The sequence below is a fragment of the Aotus nancymaae genome, unplaced genomic scaffold (genome assembly GCF_030222135.1).
Source record: "Aotus nancymaae isolate 86718 unplaced genomic scaffold, 86718_ANA_hifiasm-v0.15.2.pri h1tg000062l, whole genome shotgun sequence".
Classification (NCBI taxonomy): Eukaryota; Metazoa; Chordata; class Mammalia; order Primates; family Aotidae; genus Aotus; species Aotus nancymaae.
Genome location: NW_026988476.1, coordinates 32,545,090 through 32,571,167, shown reverse-complemented (window position 1 = coordinate 32,571,167; position 26,078 = coordinate 32,545,090). Strand labels below are relative to the sequence as shown.

At 38.4% G+C, this 26,078-nt stretch overlaps 1 protein-coding gene across 5 annotated transcripts in view; it reads left to right on the top strand.

Annotated features, from left to right (window-relative positions):
• The window catches only part of TTBK2 (tau tubulin kinase 2), a 159,293-nt gene that overhangs the window by 20,422 nt on the left and 112,793 nt on the right, over window positions 1–26,078 (top strand). For 2 of the 5 annotated variants that reach the window (XM_012442310.2, XM_064365957.1), the window contains exons 2-3: window positions 17,127–17,262; window positions 22,978–23,125. In XM_012442310.2, the coding sequence (XP_012297733.1) occupies window positions 17,194–17,262; window positions 22,978–23,125 (217 nt within the window). In that variant the 5' untranslated portion in view covers window positions 17,127–17,193. Of the gene's footprint in view, window positions 1–17,126; window positions 17,263–22,977; window positions 23,126–26,078 lie in introns of those variants that run through there. The other 3 variants (XM_064365958.1, XM_012442311.2, XM_021673113.2) reach the window with 3 other exon arrangements.

Sequence of the window (26,078 nt, the reverse complement as noted above, 5' to 3'; positions counted from 1 at the left end):
GGTCTTGAACTCCTGACCTCAGGTGATCCTTCTGCCTCGGCTTCCAAAAGTGTTGGGATTACAGGTGTGAGAACCTTTCTTGTTTAAATATTCTATAAATTGACTAGGCACAGTGAGCCTGTAATCCCAGCACTTTGGGAGTCAGAGGCGGGCAGATCACTTGAGCTTGTGAGTTCGAGACCAGCCTGGGCAACATGGTAAAACCCATCTCTACAAAAAAAAAATAAATAAATAAGAAAACAATTAGCCAGGCATGGTGGCATGTGCCTGTAATGGTTGCTTCTCAGGAGGCTGAATTAGGAGGAATGCTTTAGCCCATGAGATGGAGTTTGCAGAGAGCTGAGATCGCACCACAGCAACTCCAGCCTGGGTAACAGAGCAAGACCCTCTCTCTCAAAAAAAAAGTTCCACAAATTCCTTTTTAAATTTAGTTTTTATTATTGGAATTTTAAAAGCACATAATTTTGAAAGTTTAATGGTTCTATGAAAGTTGTTAAACAAAAAGAAGTCTTCTGGCTTCTCCACTGTCTCCCATTTTTCATTCTTTAGGAAGTATTCACTTTCAGTACTTTTGGTATTTACCTCCATGTCTCAAAACTAAGATGCTTGTATTACTGCTGATTAATTTTTCAGTTTTAGTCATTATCTACCAGCTTTCTACTATGGAAGATGATTGAACTTTTTCACTCCCCATCTTATTCCTGCTACACATGCACAGTTAGAGCCTTCTATTTTTTCCAGTAATGTTATATCTTAATTTTGGTTAGGCCAGTACTCAGAGTTTAAGTTATTATGACTCTGTAAATGCTTTTTTTTTTGAGACAGAGTCTCATTCTGTTGCCCAGGCTGGAATGCAGTGGCACAATCTCAGCTCTCTGTAACCTCTGCCTCCAAGTTCAAGTGATTCTCCTGCCTCAGCCTCCTGAGTAGCTGGGACTACAGGTGCATGTTACTATGATTGGCTATTTTTTGTATTTTCTGTAGAGATGGAGTTTTGCCATGTTGGTCCTGAACTCCTGATCTCAGGTGATCCTCCTGCCTCAGCCTCCCAAAGTGCTGGATTACAGGCATAAGTCACTGCACCTGGCTAGAAGTGCAGTATTTTCTGTTGAATCTGGTCATGGATCAGTTCTGGCAAAATGAATGGTTTAAACAACCATAATCATGACAACTTGAACCTTGATTACTCATTTGAGGAGTTGTCATCCCCTTACCCATTTTCTTGAGAAGGCCATTATAAGCAGTTAGCCTTGACATCCCTGGGCTTAGCCTCCAAAGTAGCTGGGACTACAGGTGCACACCATCGCACCTGGCTAATTTTTTTTACTTTTTTGTAGAGACAGGATCTCGCCAAGTTTTCCAGGCTGATTTCGAACTCTTGGGCTCAAGGGATCTGCCTGCCTCGGCCTCCCACAGTGCTAGGATTACTGCCATGAGCCACTGCACCTGGCTGGTTATCTGTTTTTAAGGGTATTGAAGCTGATTGGAAGTTCTGTGTGTGTGTGTGTGTGTGTGTGTGTGTGTGTGTGTGTGTGTACCACTACTGGTATGAGTTAAGCTTTCTCAGGTTCATTAGATAAGTTACCTCTTGTACATCTTCTGTCCAACTGACAAATTTTTATCATTGTCTGCTCCTCTCTTGTATGGTTTTTCTTGTGAATTTATTCTAAAGAAAAATAACTAAAACACATCATATGTTCTCAATAAATACTTGTTGAATGGATGTTTCCATTGTCCTTCCAAGACCGACTAATCAATAATGGCATCCTTTCCTTTTAGCCCAGACTTCGCTTCAGGATCCTAAGTGCGTCAGGCTGCCCTGGAGATCAGATCTTTTTGCCACTGTCTTAAAGCCTAGGGAGCATGACTTACTCATCTCAGTATTTCTCTCAGCTATTGGCAGGGTTCTTGTCAAATGTTTATTGAAAGAATGATTGGTAAAAGTTCAGATAGTAGAATATTAAAAATTCTTTACTCACTCAAATATATAGCATAAATCGAGGTTATTAATAGTAAAAAGATTGATTATAGATCTTTATTACATAGCCATTCCCAAACTCTTTGGTCTCAGGACCTCTTACTGATCTTAAAAATTATTAGTACCCTAAAGACTCTTTTCCTTTAACATGGGTTTATATCTATTGATAGTTACTATATTAAAAACTAAAACTGAAAAATTTTAAATTTTTTATAATAATATTTAACATGTTACCTATTAAATCTTTTATTTATTTTTTTAAATTTTTTTTAGAGATGGGGTCTCACTCTGTTGCCCAAGCTGGATTGCAGTGGTGTGATCATGGCTCACTGTAGCCTTGACTTTCTGGCCTCTAAGTGATCATCTTGCCTTAGCCTCCCAGTAGCTGGGACTACAGGCACATGCCACCATGCCTGGAGAATTTTTTTTTATTTTAATTTTTTGTAGAGATGGGGTCTTGCTATGTTGCTCAGGCTGTTCTTAAACTACTGGCCTTAAGTGATCGTTCTTCTTCAACCTCCCAAAGTGCTGCGATTATAGGCATGAGCCACCATGCCTGCGCTAAAAGTTGTATATTTACATTTAGGTCTGTGATATATTATGAGTTACAATTTGTATAAAGTATGAGATTTAGACAGTGGTTCTGTTTTTTACATATGGAAATACAATTGTTTCATCATTAGTTGTTGAAAAGACTATCTTTTCTGTATTGAATTGCCTTTGCATCTTTGTTAAATATCATTTGGCCCAGAATAGGCAAATCTATAGTGACAGAAAGTTTTAATGATTGCCAGAGGCTGAGAGAAGAAGGGAATAGGAAGTGACTGCTAATGGGCATGGGGTTTTGTTTTGGGATGGTGAAAATGTTCTGGGATTAGATAGTGGTAATGGTTATACAACCTTACGAGTATATTACAAAACACTGAATTGTATTCTTTAAAATGGCCACCTTTATGGTATGTGCATTATATCTAAATTTTAAAAAGAGCTTAAAAAAGGAATTGGCCATATCTGTATGTGTTGATTTCTGGAGACTTAAAAAATCTTTTTATGTATAAATTCCTTTTTTTTAAGTTTAATTTTCAGTTCAAAGGATACACGTATAGATTTGTTTCATGGGTAAATGTGTGTCTCAGTGGTTTGGTGTACAGATTATTTTGTCACCCAGGTCATAGGGAAACATAGTTAGTTTTTTTATCCTGACCCACTTTCCACCCTCCATCCTCAATGGACTTTTTATTCTGTTTCGTGTGTTTATATTTCTATCCCTTTGCAGATAGCTCACTGATTTGATTACTCTGGCTTTATACAGTAATTCTTAAAATTGTATAGTCTGTTTCTCCAACTTTATATTTTTATAAAGATTTTGGGTATTTTTTGCTTATCCACATAGATTTTAGAGTCAGCTTATTTATATGAAACATTCTGCTTAGATTTCAACTGGAATTGTGTTAAAATAGACAGTGTGAACTTTGATTGTTTTAGATGCCCTTTATCAGGTTGAGAAAATTCTCTTCTATTTCTAGTTTGCTGAGAGTTTATATCATGAATGAATATTGAATTTTGTCAAATGCTTCTCCTGTATCAAATGATAGGTCATGTGGTATTCATTTTTAGACTATTAATCTGATGTACTACATGAATTGATTTTTGAATATTGAGTCAGCCTGGCATCCCCGGGATAAACCATTCTGGATTGTGGTGTATTATTCATTGTTTGTGTTGCTGGATTCAGTTGCTACTATTTTGTGAAGGATTTCATGTCTATGTTTATAAGGAATATGGGTGTGTTATTTTTTGTTTCCTTTTTGAGACAGGTCTTACTCTGCCTCCCAGCTTGGAGTGCAGTGACGGGATCTTGGCTTACTGAAACCTCTACCTCCTTGGGCTCAAGTGATCTTCCCACTTTAGCCTCCTGAGTAGCTGGGGCTACAGGTGTGTACCACCATCTCCAGCTAATTTTTTGTATTTTTTATAGAAATGGGATTTCACCATATTGCCTAGGTTGGTCTCAAACTCCTGGGCTCAAGCAGTCTAACTGCCTTTGCCCCCCATGGTGCTAGGATTACAAACGAGCCACCTTGCTCAGCCTTTGACTAGTTTTAACATCAGGTTAATGCTGGACTCATAAAATCAGTTGGGAAGGGGTTTTTCCTCTTCTTTTTCTGGAAAATAGTGTATAAAATTTGTTTCATTAAAAAAAATGTTTAGTAGAATTTGCCATTGGGAAAAAAATATAGGCCTGAATTAGGCCATTCTCACACTGCTAATAAAGACTTACCTGAGACTGAGTAATTTATGAAGAAAAAGAGGTTTAATGGACTCACAGTTCCACATAGCTGGGGAGGCCTCACAATCATAGTGAAAGGCAAAGGAAGAACAAAGGCACGTCTTACATGGCAACAGGCAAGAAAGCGTGTGCAGGGGAACTGCCTTTTATAAAACCATCAGATCTTGTGAGACTCACTATGACAAGAACAGCATCATGGGGGTAACCACCCCCATGATTCAGTTACCTCCCACTAGGTTCCTCCCATGACATGTGGGGATTATGGGGACTACAATTCAAGATGAGATTTGAGTGGAGACACAGCCAAATCATATTATGCTCATATTTTTTAGTAGGTCTGTTAAGGAGGTCCATTTCATCTTGGGTGAATTGTGGTAGTTTGTGGTTTTTGATGGTTATCAGCTGTTCACTTTCTGTGTATAATGTTGTTCACTATATTTCCTTATTACATATTTATGTCTGTGGAGTCTATAATGATAACTCCTTTTTCCTTCATAATATTGATTATTTGTGTATTCTTTTTTCCCAGTTTTCCTAAAAGCTTATAAATTATATTGATCTTTATAAAGAGTTTGCTTTTGGTTTCATTAATTTTTTTTTCCCCATGGCTTTTCTGGTTTTAATTTCATTATTATTATTTTACCTTTTGGTTCTTTCCTCTGTTTGTTTTTTTTTTTTTTTTGAGACGGAGTTTCGCTTGTTACCCAGGCTGGAGTGCAATGGCACGATCTTGGCTCACCGCAACCTCTGCCTCCTGGGTTCAGGCAATTCTCCTGCCTCAGCCTCCTGAGTAGCTGGGATTACAAGCACGCGCCACTGTGCCCAGCTAATTTTTTTTTTTGTATTTTTAGTAGAGACTGGGTTTCACCAGGATGGTCTCAATCTCTTGACCTTGTGATCCACCCGCCTCGGCCTCCCAAAGTGCTGGGATTACAGGCATGAGCCACCATGCCCGGCCTATTCCTCTGCTTGTTTTGAGTTTAGTTTGTTTTGTTTTCTTTTTCCCTAGGTGGAAACTTATATTTTTAATTAGAAACTTTCTCGCTTATTTTCAATTTAAAAATTATTTTAGTATTACATATATATTTTAAGAACAAGGTCTCTGTCATCCAGGCTGGAGTGCAATGGAGTGAGCATAGCTCATTGCAGCCTCAACCTTCTGTGCTTAAATGATCTTCCCGCCCCAGCCTCTTTAGTAGCTAGGACTATAGGCACCCATCACACACAGTTAAGTTTTTTTAAAAAAAAATTTGTAGTAATAGGGTCTTGATAGGTTGCCCAGGCTGGCCTTGAACTCCTGGCCTCAAGTTCTCCTGCATTGGCCTCCCAAAGTGTTGGGATTACAGGCCTAAGCCACTGCACCTGGCCTTATTTTTAATATAAGCTTTTAGTGCTATAGTTTTTCCTCTAGTCATTGCTTTAGCTGCATACCATATGTTCTGTTTTACATTTTGTTCAATTCAAAGATTTTCTAATTTGCCTGGGGACTTTGTTTTTCACCATAGCTTTTTTAGAACAGGCATTGGCAAACATTTTTTTTTTTCTTTCTTTCCTTTTTCTCTTTGGGTTCCAGAGATTCTCCTGCCTCAGCCTCCTGGGTAGCTGGGATTACAGGCACGTGCCACCACGCCTGGCCAATTTTTGTATTTTTAGTAGAGACAGGGTTTCACCATGTTGGCTAAGCTGGTCTTGAACTCCCGACCTCAGGTGATCTGCCTGCTTCAGCTTCCCGAAGTGTTAGAATTACAGGTGTGAGCCACTGTGCCCAGCCTCTTTTTTTTTTTTTTTTTTTGGGACAGGATCTTACTTTGTCATCCAGGCTAGAGTGCAGTCTTGCAATCACAGCTCACTGCAGCCTTAACTTCCTGGCTCAAGTGATCCTCCCACCTCAGCCTTCTGAGTAACTGCGACCACAGGTGTGTGCCACACACCTGGCTAATTTTTATAATTTTTATAGAGGCAGGGTCTTTCCATGTTGTCCAGGCTGGTCTCGAACTCCTGAGCTCAAGCGAACCACCTGCCTCAGCCTCCCAAGGTGCTGGGATTATAGGTGTGAGCCCCCATGCCCAGTCAAACATTTTATTAAAGGTTTAAATAATAAATATGTTAGGCCTAAGTGCAATGCCATCTGAGTTGCAGTTATTTAACTTGGCAGTGTAAAATCAGCCATACACAGCATATAAATGAATGAGCCATGGTTTAGTTCCAATAAAGTGTTATTTACATACAATCAGGCAGCTTGCCCTGTTCTTATTGTTTAATTTCCAAGTGTTTGTAGAGTTTCTGGTTATCTTACTGTTATTGATTTCTAGCTTAATACCATTAAGCTAGAACATACTAGCTTATTATCAGAGAACATAGTATGTATGATTTCAGTTCTTTTAAATTTGTTAAAATTTGTTTTGTGACCTGGGATATTATGTGGTTTTCTTGGTATATGTTCCATGTGAGTTGAATGTGTATTCTGCTTTTGTTGGGTGGAGTGTTCTATAAATGTCAGTTCCAGTTGTTTGATGGTTGTGTTTAAATTTGTTGACATCACCTGGGTGTCTTATAATTAACTTTAATTCTGTCACTAATTGCTTCAAGTTATGCAGATTCCCCAGATTACAGGGCTCAGTCCCACAAAGCTGCCTTCACTTTAGACTGTAGTCACAAGCTACTCAAATTTTTCCTGGTTGAGTATTGGGCCTTCCTGCAATCCCCCTTTGTTCAATAATGTGCTTAGAATGACTCACAGAGTTCACGAAAGTGCTATTCTTAAAATTACCGTTTTATTATAAAGGATACAAATGAACAGTCAGTGGAAGAGGACCATATGGCAAATCTATAAAGATCCCAAGCACAGGAGCTTCTATCCTAGTGGAGCCAGGGTGCACTACCCTCTTGGTACATCAGTATGTTCACCAACCAGGAAGCTCTCTGAGCCTTGTTGTTCAGAGTTTTTCTTAAATTTTTTTTTTAAAACTTCTTTTTATCCAGCTGAATTTAAGATTTACAGAGTTTTTAATATCCAGAGTTGAGGGCTGGGCACAGTGGCTTACACCTATAATCCCAGCACTTTGGGAGACTGAGGTGGGAGGATTGCTTGAGTCTAGGAGTTTGAGACCAGCCTTGGGCATCTTACCCAGACCTTGTCTCTACAAAAAGTGAAATGAGCTGGGTATGGTGGCACGTGCATATGGTCTAGCTACTTGGGAAGCTGAGATGGGAGGACTGCTTGAGCCGGGAGTTTGAGGCTGCAGTGAGCTATGACTGAACCGCTGTACTCTAGCCTGGGCGACAGTGAGACCCCATCTCTTAAAAAAAAAAAAAAAAAAAAGAACTTATTACATAGGCATGATTGATTAAATCATTGGCCATGTGATTGAACTCAATCACTAGTCCCTCTCTTTCTGGAAGTTGAGAAGTGGAGATTAAAGTTCTAGTCAAGTAGTCATATGTTGTCAGGTGACAGCCCCTATCCTGAAGCTTGGAGTCACTTCATTAGCATAACAGAGGCATTTATATAACTCAGGAAATTCCAAACACTGCCAGGAATTTGGAGATGAATATCAATTTTCTGACACCAAAATGTAAGATAGAAAAAATAAACTTCTTACTACTATATTCGGTACTTCTGGGAAATGACAGAGAAGTGCAATTTGCTAGAATGGCTCTCAGAACTCAGGAAAACACTTTAATTATGCTTACTGATTTTTATATAATAAGGATATAATAGAGGATACAGATGAACAGCCAGATGAAGAGATACATAGGGCAAGGTCCGGAAGGATCCTCAGAGCAGGAGTTTCTTTCCTCATGAAGGTAGGATACACTATCCTCACAACATATGGATATGTTTATTAGTCTCCAAAATTTGTCCTTTTATGTTTTTTTTTTTTGAGACGGAGTTTCGCTCTTGTTACCCAGGCTGGAGTGCAATGGCGCGATCTTGGCTCACCGCAACCTCCACCTCCTGGGTTCAGGCAATTCTCCTGCCTCAGCCTCCTGAGTAGCTGGGATTACAGGCACGCGCCACCATGCCCAGCTAATTTTTTGTATTTTTAGTAGAGACGGGGTTTCACCGTGTTGACAAGGATGGTCTCGATCTCTTGACCTCGTGATCCACCCGCCTCGGCCTCCCAAAGTGCTGGGATTACAGGCGTGAGCCACCGCGCCTGGCCTTCCTTTTATGTTTTTAATGGAGGCTTCATTAAGGCATGATTGATTAAACCATTAGCCACAGGTGATCTACTCAACCTTCAGCATTTCTCTCCTCCCCAGAGCTTGTGAGTGGGGCTGAAAGTTCCAGCCCTCTAATCACAAGGATGGTTCCCTTGGCAACCAGCCCTCTATCTTTAAAGATTTCCTAAAGTTACCTCATTAACAAAAACCCAGATGTGATTGAAAGGGGCTTGTTATGAATAACACAATCTACTCCTATCATCTTTTATCTATCTGGAGCTATTTCAGGAACCAAGGATAAAAACCAAATATTATACCAAAAGATGTTCCTATTACCCTAATCACCAGAAATTACAAGGACTTTATGAGCTCTGAACTAGAACCAGGGACAAAGACCAAATATTTATATTTCTTATTACTAATATATGTCACAATATCACAACCAAATATATTTTCAAATTATACCATAATGGTACTGTTTTTGCTTCTGTATTCTTGCCAATTTTCTGTCTAGTTCTTCTCTTTTTTTATGAGATGGAGTCTCTCTCTGTCTCCCAGACTGGAGTGCAATGGCCCAATCTCAGCTCACTGCAACCTCCGCCTCCTGGGTTCAGGTGATTCTCCTGCGTCAGCCTCCTGAGTAGCTAGGATTACAGGCACCTGCCACTATGCCCAGCTAATTTTTGTATTTTTTGTAGAGAGGAGGTTTTACCATGTTAGGTAGGCTGGTCTTGAACTCCTGACCTCAGGTGATCTGCCCGCCTCGGCCTTCCAAAGTGCTGGGATTGTAGGCATGAGCCACTGCACCTGGCCTCTCTAGTTATTTCTTTGAGACAAGAGTGAAGTCTTCAGTTACAACTATGGATTTGTCTCCTCCATTTATAACCACGGATTTGTCTGTTTCTCTTTTCAGTTGGTTAATTTTTATTTCGTGTATTTTGATGGTCTCTTTAAGGTACATACACATTAATAATTTTTTAATACATTGGCTCTTCCATGGTTCTGTGTATCTCTTTTTATCCCTAGTGATTTTCTTTGCCCTGATGTTGACATTGTCAGATATTATAATAAATATTCCAGCTTTCCTTTTGTTAGTATTTGCATGGTATGCTTTTTTCCCATCCCTTTTAACCTACAGAGTAATAGTATTATTATTATTATTTTCAGTGATATTAGTATATTCACATTTACCTACATATTATTTTTGAAGTGAGTTTCTTATAGAATCATATTTATCCTGCTAATCTCTGTCTTTTCAGTGGCATGTTTAGGCCATTTATACTTAAGGTAATTACAGGTAAGTTTGAATTCAGGTCAACCATTCTATTATTTGTTTTATGTTTATCTCTTTAGTTTTGTTCATCTGTTTCTTTTGCCTACTTTTGGATTATCTTAACATGTTTTGGTATTCCACTTTATTTAATTTTTTTTTGCTTTTCCTGATATCTCTTTGTATAGTTTTTAAAGTGATTGCTATAGGGTTTTCAGTACATCTACTTTTTATAGTCTACTTAGAATTATTACATTAAATATTAAATATGTTATATAAATATTATATAATATGAATATTACATTATCTGAAATAATGCAGAAACCTAACTGCCATTATAAGAGTCCCTTTACCATTCTGTTTTTTTTTTTTTTGGAGTAGTCTTATGAGTTATATCTGTTTACATTGGAAATCCCTTCAGATAGTTTTAACTCCTTTAACTTTTAACTTGCAAACATATTTTTGAGAACTCAAGAGGAGAAAATCAAGCTCTTAGGCTTATCTGGATTTCTATTGCTCTTCCTCCATTACTATTATTCCAGATTTTCCTCTGTTATAGTTTCCTTTTCTCAGAAAAACTGACAATTCTTTAAGAGCAGATCTGCTGATAACACATAGTCTTAATTCTCCCTTTATCTGAGAATGTCCTTATCTCTGAAAGATATTTTCTCTGGATATAGAATTCTGGGTTGATAGCTCCATACTTTCAGTATTTTAAATATATGTTTCTATTTCTTGCTGGTCTTTATGGTTTCTGATGAGAAATCCACAGTCAGTTAAATCATTATTATCCTATAAGTAATGTGTTATTTTTTTCTAGTTATTATTATTATTGTTATTTTTTTAGACGGAGTCATCTCACTCTGTTGTCCAGACTGGAGTGCAGTGGCGTGATCTTGGCTCACTGCAACCTCTACCTCCCGGGTCCAAGTAATTCTCCTTCCTCTGCCTCCTGAGTAGCTGGGATTACAGACATGCACCACCACGCCTGGCTAATTTTGTGTGTGTGTGTGTTTGTTTTAAGTAGAGATGGGGTTTCACCATGTTGGCCAGGCTGGTCTCAAACTCCTGACCTCAGCCAGGTGATCCACCTGCCTTGGCCTCCCAAAGTGCTGGGGTTATAGGCATGAGCCATCGTGCCGAGCCGTTTTCTAGTTATTTTTAAACATTTTTCTTTCTGTTTAATTTTCAGCAGTTTGGTTATGATATGTTTAAGGGTTAAGTTTTTTTGTGTGCATGTGAGCTTATTGTATTCAGTTAGCTTTATCAATCTGTTGTTTTATTTCCTTCACAAAATCTGTGAAATTTTAGCCGTTTTTTTTCTGTCCTAAACTGTTACCTTTTCTTTTATGACTCTAATGACACAAATATTAGATTTTTTGGTATTGTCCCACTAGTCCCTGGGGTCTATATTCATTTATAGAAATCTTTTATCTTCAGATTGGGTAGTTTCTATACATTTATCTTCCAGTTTACTGACTCTTTACTCTGACACTGCCATTTTTCTATTGACTCTATCTAGTGAAATTTTAAAATTTCAGTTACTGTTTTTATCAATTCTAAATTTTTTTTTTTGAAATAGGCTGGAGTGCAGTGGCACAATCTCTGCTCACTGCAACCTCCACCTCCCGGGTTCAAGCAATTCTGCTGCCTCAGCCTCCTGAGTAGCTGGGACTACTGGTCCCCACCACCGTGCCCGGCTAATTTTTGTACTTTTAGTAGAGATGGGGTTTCACCATGTTGGCCAGGCTGGCCTTAAACTCCTGACCTTGTGATCTGCCCACCTTGACCTCCAAAAGTGCTGTGATTACAGATGTGAGTCACAGTGCCCAGCCTAAAATTTTAATTTCTTTCTTTATGTCTCATATTTCTTTACTGAGACTTTATATCTTTTTATTCATTTCTAGGGTGTTCACCTTTATATCTTGGAGCATTTTTGCCCAATAAGTCTTAAATCTGTGTCATCATGGTGCTTGGATCTATCTGTTGATTGTGCTTTCATATGTAAATTGAGATATTCTTGGTTCTTTATATGCTTGGTAATTTTGGATTATATGCTCACATTAAAAGTATTTTTTAAATTTGAGTCTTATTTAAATTCTGTGGAGAATGTTGATTTTTTTTTTTTTTTTTAGGCAGAATCTTGCTCTGTCACCCAGGCTGGAGTGCAGTGGTGCAATCTTGGCTCACTACAACCTCCACCTCCTGGGTTCAAGTGATTCTCCTGCCTCAACCTCCCGAGTAGCTGGAATTACGGGTGCCCACCACCACGCCCAGCCAATTTTTTGTATTTTTAGTAGTGATAGGGTTTCACTGTCTTAGCCAAGATGGTCTCGATCTCCTGACCTTGTGATCTGCCTGCCTCAGCCTCCCAAAGTGCTAGTATCACAGGAGTGAGCCACTGCACCTGACTAATACCTTTTGTTTTAACCATGCAGTTGTGTTTAGGTTGGAGGTTCTGGCTAGCCTTTCATGTTTTTTGGTTTTTATATTAGTTCAGTTATTAAAGTCTCTGCAATATTGACATCTGTCCCAGGTGTATATCACTAACTGGCCAGTCAGACCTGGATTTTGGGCCTAAACCTTAGTTCAGTACCCAGAGTCAGTGGTATGCTGTTCATTGTCAGATCTTTTAGTAATGTTATGATTGATCAGTGAATCTAGGTGGTATCAGTCCCATCTATTCATTATAAAGTTCTTTATCAATCACCCTTTCATCTAAGAGTTTTAGCAGCCATTGATGTTCATTGCCTTGATTATTTCATTAGATGCAGCAAGATGGTGAATTTTTAATTTAATTAAACTATTTGGTTTCCTTGAAATACAGTTAATAGATGGGTGAGGTGGCTTATGCCTGTAATCTCAGGACTTTGGGAGGCCGAGGCAGGCAGATCACCTGAGGTTGGTGGTTCGAGACCAGCCTGACCAACATGGAGAAACTCAATCTCTATTAAAAACACAAAATTAGCCAGATGTGGTGGCACATGCCTGTAATCCAGCTACTCGGGAGGCTGAGGCAGGAGAATTATCTGTACCCGGGAGGTGGAGGTTGTGGTAAGCTGAGATCTCACCATTGCAATCTATCTAGCCTGGGCAGCAAGAGTGAAACTCTGTCTCAGGAAAAAAAAAAAAAAAAGAAATAAATAAAATCACTATAGGAAAGGTAGGATAAATGCTTGATTTATTTTCATTTTTTTTTTTTGCAGACCAAGTTTTGCTCTTGCTCTCCAGGTTGGAGTGCAATGGCGCAATCTCAGCTCACCGCAACCTCCACCTCCCAGGTTCAAGTGATTCTCCTGCCTCAGCCTCCCAAGTAGTTGGGATTACAGGCATGAGCCACCTCGCTCGGCTAATTTTGTATTTTCAGTAGAGATGTGGTTTGTCCATGTTGATCAGGCTGATCTCGAACTCCCGACCTCAGGTGATCTGCCTGCCTCAGCCTCCCAAAGTGTTGGGATTACAGGCGTTAGCCACTGTGCCTGTCCTTATTTTCCTTTTGCTTACATTCAGAGTAAAGAACTGGTGCCCTAGCAATCTTTTATAATGTCTAATGAGGCTTCTTTGGGCGATTTATGGATTTTTATATATTTGATATGTTTCAGTTCATTTCAGTCTTTATTTATTTATTTATTTTTGAGATGAAGTCTCACTGTGTCACCCAGACTGGAGTACAGTGGAACAATCTCAGCACGCTGCTGTAAACTCGGCCTCCTGGGTTAAGCAATTCCCCTGCCTCAGCCTCCCGAGTAGCTGGGGCTACAAGCATGCATCACCACGCCTGACTAATTTTTGTATTTTTAGTAGAGATGGAATTTTGCCATGTTGGCCAGGCTGGTCTTGAACTCCTGTCCTCAGGTGATCCACCCACCTTGACCCTCCCAAAGCACTGGGATTACAGGCGTGAGCTACCACATGTGGTGATCAGTCATTCTTTTTAGTGCTCAGATTTTCCCACCTTAAGCCAGTGTTAGCCCCTTCCAGTTGGCTTCTGTGTTCTTTCAACTTACAGAGATGGATTCACCTACTGTGAAGATAATGAAGCTTAAACTTAAGGTTCTCTATTTGCATGGGCAATTGGTCATATGATTTTGTAAAATTTCCAAGAGTAAGATTTTTAGGAGGGTAAACAGATGGGTACTTAATAAAAGCTTCAGGTCCCACAAAACCTATATCTGCCCCTAGTCTTTGGTATAGTCCTGCTTTTGAGCAACTGCAAGATTCTAGGCTCATTGTTTACAGTACCTCTCTCAGTCTTAGCAGTTTCTCCAAATGGTTCTTTTTCAGAGGTAAATGACATTTTGAATCCTCAACCTTGAAACTAGGGGTACTTAATGCTGCTGGTTTGCACTGCTTCTAGGACTTTTCAGTGGTCAGAGTTATGAAATATGGATTTAAATAGATACGATGTTTTCTTAATTGTAAGATTTCATGATTTTTACCTGACTTCTTTCATATTTATATATCTTTATGTTGACATTTTGATTACTAATGACTTAATATAATTACTTATTTGCTGTGTCCTGCAGTATACCTATAATAGTTTTGAAATATCATTATTGATATTACTTCCAACAGTAAGCCTACTGAATGCAGTTTTAAGATTTCTTTGTGGTTCTTTTGTTCCTTAAGATCTAACTAATGATGGACAATCAAAATACTATATTTTAAAGTCACTCAAAGTAATAATTTTCTATTTCTTTCCTGGTTTTTTTTTTTTTTTTTTTTTTTTTTTTTTTGAGACAAGGTCTCACTCTGTCACCCAGGCTGGAGTGCAGTGCCGCTATCTCAACTCACTGCAACCTCTGCCTCCCAGGTTCAAGCTATTCTCATGCCTCAGCCTCTTGAGTACCTGGGATTACAGGCTTGCACCACCACGCCTGGCTAATTTTTGTATTTTTGGTAGAGACAGCGTTTTGCTATGTTGGCCAGGCTGGTCTTGAACTCCTTACCTCAGGTGATCCGCTCACCTTGGCCTCCCAAAGTTTTGGGATTACAGGCGTGAGCCACTGCACTTGGCCTAATTTTTATATTTTTAGTAGAAACAGGGTCTTGCCATTTTGCCTAGGCTGTTCTTGAACTTCTGACCTCAAGAGATCCTCCTGTCTCGGCCTCCCAAAGTGCTGGGATTACAGGTGTGAGCCATCATGCCCAGCTGAAGTAATTATTTTCTGTGTGACTATGGCACAAACTCAGTATGTAATAGGTTATTTTTAAAAGTTTTTTTTATTTTAAAAGGTTTTTGGGGAACAGATTGCATTGGGTTATTGGTTTCAGTTTGCTCTGAATTTACAGAGATTGTCTTTTCTTCATTTTTAGTGTTTTTTGAAAACTTTAATTTTGTCTTTTGTCTTGAACATGCCATCATTCATTTTCTGAACAAAATGCTCAATTTATTGTATAACATACAAAGGACAGCTGTAATTTTAGGATATAATTTCTCTGAATGGAAACAAAGTACTGGACCAGGTACAGTGGTTCATGCTTATCATCCCATTACTTTGGGATGCTGAGGTGGGAGGATCACTTGAGGCCAGGAGTCTGAGACCAGCCTGGGCAACATAGTGAGACCCTGTCTATTGAAAACAAACAGAGTTATCCAGGTGTGGTAGTGCACACCTGTAGTACCAGCTCTTTGGGAGGCTGAGATGGGAAGATTGCTTGAGCCCAGGAGTTCAAGGATATAGTGAGCTGTGATTGCACCACTGCACTCCAACCTGGGTGACAGAGTGAGACTTTGTTTCAAAAGAAAAAGGAAAGGAAACTGATGGTCTTAAATAGGATTTGAGGAATTATGGAGTTCAGGGATTGGTGAAGTATAAGTATTTAGGAATTGACTGACCTTTTGTTATGTAAATGTGGTTATGAATTGTGGCTGTTACTGACTGGTTGACTTTCTGAAGTGATATCACTCAATTTAAGCTCCTTTGATGTTTTAACACCACTTCTGATGATTACTTGTTGTTACGGTCCTTTCTGGAATTTGGAGTTTAGAACATTTTTTATCATATGTAAAACATTTATGTGGTTCCAGAATCAAAACCATATCACAAGATGCATTCACAGAAGTCTGGCTTTCTTCCTTATCCCTTCCATCCTTTTTTTCTTTGAGACAGGATCTTGTTCTGTCACCCAGGCTGGAGTGCAGTGGCACCTTCAGGGCTCACTGCAACCTCAACCTTCCATGCTCAAGCGATCCTCCCTGCTCAGACTCCGTAGTAGCTGGGACTATAAGTATGTGCAGCCACATCTGGCTAATTTTTAAATTTGTTGTAGAGACAAGATCTCCCTATGTTGATGAGGCTGATCTCAAACTCCTGTGCTCAAGCAATCCTCTCACCTCAGCCTCCTAAGATGCTGGGATTATAGATATGAGCTACCATGCCTGGCCTTTTTTTGCTTTCTGTTGAGTAAAGGTTGGTAAACAGCCTGGAGGTCAAATTTGGCCCACTTTTTTTTTTTTTTTTGTAAATAAGATTTTGTTGGAGCACAGCCGTACTCATTCTTTTATATAATTATGCATGGCTTTTGTGCTGCAGTGGCAGAATAGAGTAGCTATGACAGAGTATACAGTATGTGAACTAGAAACTATTTGCTCTCCAGACCTGTATTGAAAAAGTTTGCTGACTCCTGCTATAAAGAATCAGTTTATTAAGTTTTAGCTTATCTATCCTTTATTTTCCTTTTTAAAAACAAAAGCAGATACTTAAATATACTCAACATTTATCTCCTTTCTATACAAAGTATAGCATACTATAAACCCTGTTTCGCTTTTTTTCACTAACCAATATATCTTGAAAATCACTCTGTATCAATATCTTTCTCATTCCTGGACAGGTTACAGTTTTCATCTCCTTTAGGCCATATTTTTCTGCTATATTTTCATTTTCTACAGGTATGCTGTTCATCTTATTAGTATCCTCTTTTTCTTACAATGCCATTGAATCAGGTTTGGTCAGCATCCCTTTGTTAATATTTACTTCCTATGGATTTTAAGTGCATTTTGTAACATTAAAATATTATTAGTTCTAATGATATTAAGCTCTAAGTTACAAACTATAAGCTGTTGTAAATTAGGTACTATGTCCTTTTCTTCAGCAGTATATTGTACTCAGGATACTGGTCTGTCTAGTTCAAGTGCCATTGCCATCATGCTTGCCCTATAGTCTAACAATCTCAGTTATTATAAATAATATCTGTGTTTTAACAGTGTCTTTATAATGCCTAGCTAGTTCACTTGGCATGTGTAATGGAAAGATACATGGTTTTAAAAATATGCATTAAACATTTCTGGGTCTTTTTCCCGTTCTTCCCGTCAAAGTAGCCTAATTAGTGTGTAATATTAGTAGTGCTTCCTCATGTTGGAATGTTATTTGTGTTGATTAGTTAACCCTAATATACTGCTACTATTTTTTTTGTTTTAGGTTAAATGGAAACCACTTTGGGGAACTGGATGTCTGTGTAGCTGTTCTACCATATCAGTGTATTGCAATGAGCGGGGGAGGAGAGCAGCCGGATATCCTGAGTGTTGGAATCCTAGTGAAAGAAAGATGGAAAGTGGTGAGTGTGTATCTCAGAGTGTGTGTGTGTGTGTGTGTGTGTGTGTGTACATACTGGGGGAGTAATTTTTGGTTTCCTGATATGGCATTTTATTAGGAAATATTGTATATATTACTTATATGCCTAAAGCAGTTATTTACAGTTATTTTTCTATGATTAAATTGATTATACCCTAAGTCTTACTCTTGCTTCATATGATACTAAATGTTTTTAACTTCCAATAGCTAATATTAAGATACATAAAAGCATACTTAGGGAAAGAACAGATTAAAAAAATACAGTGTTTGAAAGTACAGTGAACTGCTGTTTTTTTTTAAATTAAGGAAAATTGTAAGTTTACATAAAAAATAGAGACTTATATAATGAACCTCTGTGTACTTATGACCCAACTTAAATAGTCATCAGTGTATGGTTAATCTTGTTTCATCTCTCTCCCAGAATATTTTGAATCAATCTTTGACCTTAGCATTTCTTCTGTGTATACCTCAGTATGTATCTCTAAAAAATAAGGACTTACTTTTAAAAGCAAAATCATAATACCATTATCATACCTTAAAAGTAATAATTTTTCCTCTGCTGACTCCTCCCCAAGGTTGTATATCATTTTGTCTGTGTTAGCATGTAGTATTTTTAGCTACTTTCTACTGTTATAAAATACTGTAGTAGTACTAAAAAAAAAGTAATCATTTCTTAATATCACCAAATATAGTTTTAGTTTTCATGTTCTCCTGATTGTAAAGTATTTTGAACAGCCTGAATCAAGATCCAAATAAAATCTGGATATTCTAATTAGTTGCCATCACTTAAGTTTCTTTTCATGTCTAGATTCTTTCCTCTTTATTGCTTTTTTTTCCCTTACAATTTATTTACTGAAGAAATTAGCCAATTTGTAGAATTTCCCATGGTTTGGATTTTGCTATTTGCTTCCATTTGGTGTTAACACGTTTCTCTGTCTTGTGTATTTCATGTAAATTGGTAATTGTATCTAGAGACTTGATTATATCTGACTTTAGGTTTGTTTTTGAGATGGGGACATCTTTTTTTCACAAATGATATTATGAGCCTTCACTAGGAGGCATGTAATATCTTATTGTTCGTCTGTCTGTCTATTTTGTGGTGTTAACATTGTTGATAATAATTGCCTAGGTTTATTAATTAGGGATTGGAAATTGGTGACGTTCTGTAATTCATGAATATAGTTGAAATGTATCTATAAGGACAAGTTTTTTTTATCATCACTTATTTGTTTATCTTGAGGTACAATTTGATTAGGAAAACAAGATAGGTACTTGCCTCTTTTTCTTAATTTACCAGTTTTCAAAACAATGAATTGATTTCCTGCCTTTCTCCAAAAGTGATCAATTAGATTTGTTTTACAGTATATTTAAGAATTCATGGATTTAAACAAATATGATGTGTTTCAGTCTATGGTAGTTATCCTTATAAATGTTTAAATTGTCTTATTTGACTAAGGGGATACACTTCATGTTGTCTTCTGAGTTCTTTTCACAGGATCCTAATACTCTTTCAATGGCTTTCTTTCCCTAGACCTAGAATCTGTCATCTCTCTACTACTACTTGTTTCTTGAAGGAACTATTTTTGTTTTAGATATATTTAAATATTTTTTGATTGCTATGCAGTCCACATTTTTTTCCATTAGTAGGTTTCACAAAGCTATTTTAGGGGTTCCCTTAGTCTGTGAACAGATTGGAAAAAGAAAACCCTTTAGAAATATCATTTTTATTTTTTATTTGTATAGTACAATGTGTTTTACTGATTAGGTAAGTCAGTAGGCTTTGAAAATATACTTGACCAAATATAAGAAAACTATGTCATCATCATGGACTGGTGCAGGGAGAATCCAGAAGCTGCTAATCTTTTATGTAAGTCAGACATGAGTGTGGCTTTAGTGCGAGCACTATACTAAGCACTTTGTTAGAGTGTTTTGTTCTCCAGTGGACATGTCAAAAGGTGACAAGTGAAATTCTTAATTGGCATGGTTCCCTTGTCCTGGTAATTAGAACTAATATTTCTGGGGAACTTATCTCCAAAATTTGGGAGGGCATAGTAGCATTTTTACTTAAAAAAAAAATTATAAGCTCATTTTTACTGGTAGTGTTTTAGTTATTTATTGTTATGTAACAAACTACATCAAAATTTAGAGGTTTAAAAGAATAATTTTATTTTGCTCACAGTTTTGTGCATTAGAAATTTGGGAAGAGTTTGCCTGGATGATTTCTCTCATAGCCATGTGGCACTAACAGGATTGTTTCAGTTAGAGGATCCATTTATAAATGGTTTCTTCACTCACTTGTCTGGTACCTTGGGGTTCCTTAGCTGTTCACCCCCAACCCCCAACCCCTGATCTAGTAGCTTGTTTTCTAGGGCATCTCCACGTGGTTGTGGCTTCTCAGGATGGTTCCATTCTTTCTTTCTTTCTTTTTTTTTTTTTTTGAGACAGTGTCTCACTCTGCCGCCCAGGCTGGAGTGCAGTGGCACGATCTCAGCTCAATGCAGCCTCCACCTCCCAGGATCAAGTGACCTTCCTGCCTCAGCCTTCCAAGTAGCTGTGATTACAGGCATGCGCCATCATGCCAGCTTATTTTTGTATTTTTAGTAGAAGACAGGGTTTCGCCATGTTGGCCAGGCTGGTCTCAAACTCCTGACCTCAGGTGATCCACCCACCTCGGTCTCCCAAAGTGCTAGGATTGCAGCTGTAAGCCATTGTGCCCTGCCAGATGGTCTCATTTCTTACATGGTGGCTAGCTTTTAAGAGACAGGAAATGGAATCTACCAGGCTGGGTAAAGGCTATTCTCAGAGCTGGCACAGTATCACTTTGCCCTATTCTGTTGATTCAAGCAGTTAAGGGGAAAATGGACTCTACCTCTTGATGGGGGAGTAGCAAGGTCACATTGTCTTCATCAGTGTGAAAGGTTTTCTTCACATTGAGGAAGAGCAAGGATGGATGATATTGTTGTACCTATCTTTGGAAAAGACAATCTGCCGTAGGCCTTACTTCTAGTCTTCCTCTAATCTATGTACCCCCATCATACTAAACTGCTTCTGTCTCTTTGCCTCATAAACCTTGATAATTTCTTAGGGCTTTGTCAGGCCATTTTAAAAATGCTCTATTAATATTTAAATGGCATTATAGGAATAGAAATAGACTAAGGAGCAAAAACATTTACTTCAGCCTAGATTCTTTATTTTGTCATTTGGTAAGGTTTTTTGTGAGGTAAAACATGAAGCTACCTCTACCAATTCATAGTTAGAAAGGAATCTCTTCGGTACTGTATATGAGTTTTTAAAGCTACACTAGGCTTTGTGTAATGGACAAAATATGAAAAATCATAAGTATCAATCAGGGCCCACGAAGGAACAACTTAATTAACTGAATGCTTCTGGAACTTTTTTTTTTTGAGACAGAGTCTCGCTCTGTTGCCCAGGCTGGAGATCAATGGCGCAATCTCAGTTCGCTGCAACCTCCACCTCCCGGGTTCAAGTGATTCTCCTGCCTCAGCCTCCTGAGTAGCTGGGATTACAGGTGCGCACCACCACTCCTGGCTAATTTTTATACTTTTAGTAGAGACGGGATTTCACCATGTTGGTCAGGCTGGGCTCAAACTACTGACCCTGTGATCCGCCTGCCTTGGCCTCCCAAAGGGCTGGGATTACAGACATGAGCCACTGTGCCCAGCCTGCTTCTGGAGCTTTTTAAAAATCTTGAACTCATCCTATGGTTTTGCTGTAGTATTCCTTTCCCATCACCAAATGAATAAAGAAAGATAGGCCAGCTGCGGTGGCTCACGCCTGGAATTCCAGTGCTTTGGAAGGCCGAGGCGGGTGGATCACCTGAGATCAGAAGTTTGAGACTAGCCTAACTAACGTGGTGAAACCCCATCTCTACTAAAAATACAAAAATTAGCTTGATGTGGTGGTGCACACCTGTAATCCCAGCTACTGGGAAGGCTGAGGCAGGAGAATCACTTGAACCCTGGAGGTACAGGCTGCAGTGAGCCAAGATTGTGCCACTGCACTCCAGTCCTGTCAACAGTGTGAGACTACCAACTCAAAATTTAAAAAAAAAAAAAGAAATATAAAGAAGGATTATGGCTCACATGTGCCAAAATAAATATAGGATTATATTTATATAGTTAACACTTTGCCAAATGCTATGGAGGACACAAAGAAATAGAACAAGTGGCCATCTCTTTGAAGAAACTTAGTTTCTCTGTAGCAGGATAGGACATTAACAATGGAAAGTTAAGCAATATGACAGGTTTAAAACAAGGTATTTCATGGACAGGTCTTTAATTTTAAACAAGGTAATAATACAAGTGATATCTGAGGTATGGCCTGGTAAAATGATTAATCTAATAATTAAACAAATAATTACTGTAGAAGTTCAGAAGATAAAGAAATTAACCTAGATGTAGTATTCAGTGACGATCAAGTGGAGAAAGAGGTAGAACATGGAGCTGGGGCTTCTTGAGCTGGTTAGGATTTAGGACCCTGTGCCTATGATGACTTCCCACATTAAATCACATCCTGGTGTTTGATATTGTGAAAAGGAGACAACCTAGTTTCAGGAAATGGAAAAAATTGTGTCTCTGAGTTGAAGTGTCTACCCCCACAACCCAGCTTTCAGAGCCCTACAGGTGCAGTTGCCACTGACTCTTCAGAACTTGCTTATGATACTCAGACCAGCATCCTGATATTCCCCAGTTAAGCTAACATATTTTATCAGAGAGAATAGTGCTTACTGAACTTGCTTAAATTGATTTTTTTAACCCATCTTTGAATAAATAGATGATTAGTGAACTCTGGGATAGTTTAGTACTAGAGTTCTCGGCCTGCTCTGTGGACCCTGTTAGGTGCCTCAGAGAGAAGGGTAAGTGGTGGTGAGAAAGCTGAGTGGTGGCTTCCTACCCCCTCCACCCCACATATACATCTACCAGATTGGTTCTAGATAAGACTTCAATTGGCAAAAGGATTTTGTAGTGTTTTTGTTGTTGCTTGTTTGTTTTGAGATGGACTCTGTCACCCAGGGTGGAATGCAGTGGCTGGATCTCAGCTCACTACAGCCTCTGCCTCCTGGGTTCAAGCGATTCTCCTGCCTCAGCCTCCTGAGTAGCTGCGATTACTGTGCCACCACACCTGGCTAATTTTTGCATTTTTTAGTAGAGACAGGGTTTCACCGTGTTGGCCAGGCTGGACTTGAATTCCTGACCTCAAGTGAGCCGTCTGCCTCGGCCTCCCAAAGTGCTGGGATTATAGGTGTGAGCCACTGCACTCAGCCAGGATTTCATAGTTTAAAAAGTCTTCCTTAAAATTAAAATAAGAAATCTGGTTGTTGAGTGGCATTTGTAGGAATGCCACTCAACAACCATATTTGTTATTTTTATTTGAAGTGATTCTTTCAAATATTGTATTTTTGGTGACATTGCTGATGATGGCTATCAACCAAATTTTAAAATTGTTTGTGGGTGGAATAATTTCGTTACTTTGTGGATAAACCTGTACGGAAAGGTTTTGATGTTATTTTCAGGCATATGTTTTCTTCTTGGCATATACATAGTTAATTTAACAATATTGAAATATTTTATCATAAAACTCTGTAAAATTATACAGTATTTTCTAAATATGAGATGAATTGCATTCAAGTTAGAATCTTCTAGTAATTTTGAGTGTGTGTGTTCTATTTTCTGTGCAGTTGAGAAAGATTGGGGGTGGGGGCTTTGGAGAAATTTACGATGCCTTGGACATGCTCACCAGGGAAAATGTTGCACTGAAGGTGGAATCAGCTCAACAACCAAAACAAGTTCTGAAAATGGAAGTTGCTGTTTTGAAAAAGCTGCAAGGTAAGCTCTTTGTAGAATATACAATTTATGATTTGTATGATAATTCATAATTTATTTGTATCTTTCTGAACCTTAATTACATTCTTTAAGTACTAATTAAATGTACTGGTGTCAGCCAGGTCTAAATATGCTGAGCATTTTTCTCTTGGAAATTTTATAACTAGTTAGTAGTAGTAGAAATGTGTAATTACCTAGAATAATTGGGCCTTGGGAGTTCCTTTTCATGGAGTGAGGATGAGAGTGTGAATTAGCAGAATTTTTACTGCTTTAGAAATTATTGCCATAAGTCTGCTATTTGCCTTTCTGTTTTTAACAACCAATCACAAATACCTCTGAGTTGTCTCTATTCAGGTCTCTCGATGTTAAAAACGCTTTAATCACAGTAAGGAAAGCTGCTTTCAAACCACATTGCAGGATGGTTTAAAAGTAATACTGTTGATTATGTGTTGATTCATATTAACTTCAGTTTTTGAGAATAACTCCAGCCCTGTCATCATTTTTGAAGTCCATTTTACTTCTCAGGCCCCATTTTTTTTTATTACGAGAATGAATAATTTTTTTCTGACATGAATCCAAGTAGTATAAAACCCTGAATATATTGTTAGTTTGTGTTCACTTTTGTATTTTCAGCTTAATGACATACTCTCTGATATTACTGATATTTAAATGTTTGATCTGAAACACAATTAAATATGGATGATTTTCCTTTGCCCTAAGCATTCCAGTTATCCAAGTTTCTCTACCAGTTGGCTCATTTGATTAGAGAACGATGCTAGTAAAATTATAGATCTGTTTTATGGTCATTTTTAGCTCAGACTCAGCTTCTCTACAACATGATAAGTCAGGAAAACAGTGGATGGATTAGCAATCATTGTCAATACTAGAAAAATAAATAATTGGAGAAGAAAGAATAGGTAAGAGGATGACTCTCTTTTTCTGACCTTTTCTATTTTCTCCCCATTTCTCTTGAGTTGTTGTTTTCAGCTTAGTGGTGTAGAGGCTACAAACAGGTACAGCCAGAGCTACATCTTCCTGGGTTGCACAGATCCCAGGATACCTGTTTTACTCTAAGCCAAGCCCATGAAGGGTATGTCAGCATCAGCTTGGTGTGGATAGTGCCACTTCACCTTTCTCCTACTTGGCCCCAAGGAGAGGCTTCCAGGTGTGGCAGGATACAGCTTTGCTGCCCCTTAAGGAGGTGCTCCTGCTTATTTTGACCGTGGTTTACTCAAGATTCTATGTGATAAAGCTTGAAGATCAGTTTGGTACCTTTTATGAATGAATTAGAGACCCTTGGATGCTAGCTCTCTCCTTTTCTTGTATTTTATTTTTCACGTTATTAACTAAAATATTTTTCCTATCTGCTTATAACTACGTGACATCTCATTCTTAAGAACCCTTTACTTTTCAAAAATAACTTGATTTTTAATCTTCTGGTCCATATTTTAGTGAGGCAGTCCTTGACTCTCTTCTCTTGACTTCTTAACTTATGCATTCTGCTTACTTATTCCTCATGGCTTCATTTTGTTGAGGGTACTTTGTAATCTGTACCATTCTAATAACATTTTTATGGGGCTGAGCTGCTCTTGCCGTCATGTTGGCATAGTGACTTCTTACTGAATGATCCCAATGAAAAGGCTGTGCATGTAAGGAAAAGGTATTTAACCAGAGGCTAACCCTTTATAGGATTAGTTGATTTTTTTTTTTTTTTTTTTTTTTGAGACAGAGTCTTACTCTGTCGCCAGGTGTCAGGCTGGAGTGCAGTAGTGTGATTTCAGCTCACTGCAACCTCTGCCTCCCAGGTTCAAGCAATTCTCCTGCCTCAGCCTCCCGAGTAGCTGGGACTACAGGCGTGCACCACCACGCCCAGCTAATTTTCGTATTTTAGTGGAGATGGGGTTTCACTGTGTTGGCCAGGATGGTCTCGATCTCTTGACCTCGCGATCCACCCGCCTCGGCCTCCCAAAGTGCTGGAATTACAGGCGTGAGCCACCTCACCCTGCTAGGATTAGTTGATTTTTAAATTGATGTTTAATTTTTTTTTTTTTGAGATGGAGTCTTGCTCTATCGCCCAGGCTGTAGGGCAGTGGCATGATCTCGGCTCATGGCATCCTCTGCCACCAGGGTTCAAGAGATTCTCCTGCCTCAGTCTCCTAAGTAGCTGGGACTACAGGTGGGTGCCACCACGCCCAGCTGATATTTTGTATTTTTAGTAGAGTTGGGGTTTCACCATGTTAACCAGGCTGGTAACTCCAGACCTCAGACAATCTGCCTGTCTTGGCTTCCTAAAGTACTGGGATTATAGGCATGAGCCGCCACGCCTGGCCGAGACTCTTGAGTTTTACTTGGTTTTTACAAATGTATTTGAATGTTTTAGCTACTTATAAACTAAATTATTTATAAGCCTATTAGGTAGTATTTCTATACCTATTATTATGATTATTATTGTAATCTAAAGTGTTTCTAATAAGTAGAGCCATAAAACTTATTAAGCCTATCCTTTTATTCACAGCATTGTTCAGAGATGTATCTCTGTATAAACATTTATGTGTGTCTCTTTCCCCTCTCCATTTGCAGCTGTACTATCTTCATCCTTTGTTTTTCAGTTTATTTGCTTTGAAACTGTGCATAGGTGGTAATCACCATTCTAATCTGTTAGATTCTTTTTTCTTCCAGTTTAAATGAGTGTTTTATAATGATGTCCTACCTATCTTCACTTCTCCATTCTTTTTTTAATCAGAAAATTTTTTTGTTGTTTTTTTTCTCAATTTTCACCATCTCTTGTGCTGTAATCTCAACACATCAGTTCTATTTCCAGGCTCTCTAGTCTGTTCCATTGACCTGTGTGTTTGGCCCTTCACCAGCATGACACTGTCTTGATTACTGTAGCGTTTTATATATTAAGTTTATCTCCTGCAACCTTGCCACAATCTCTTATTAGTTCCAGGAGTTT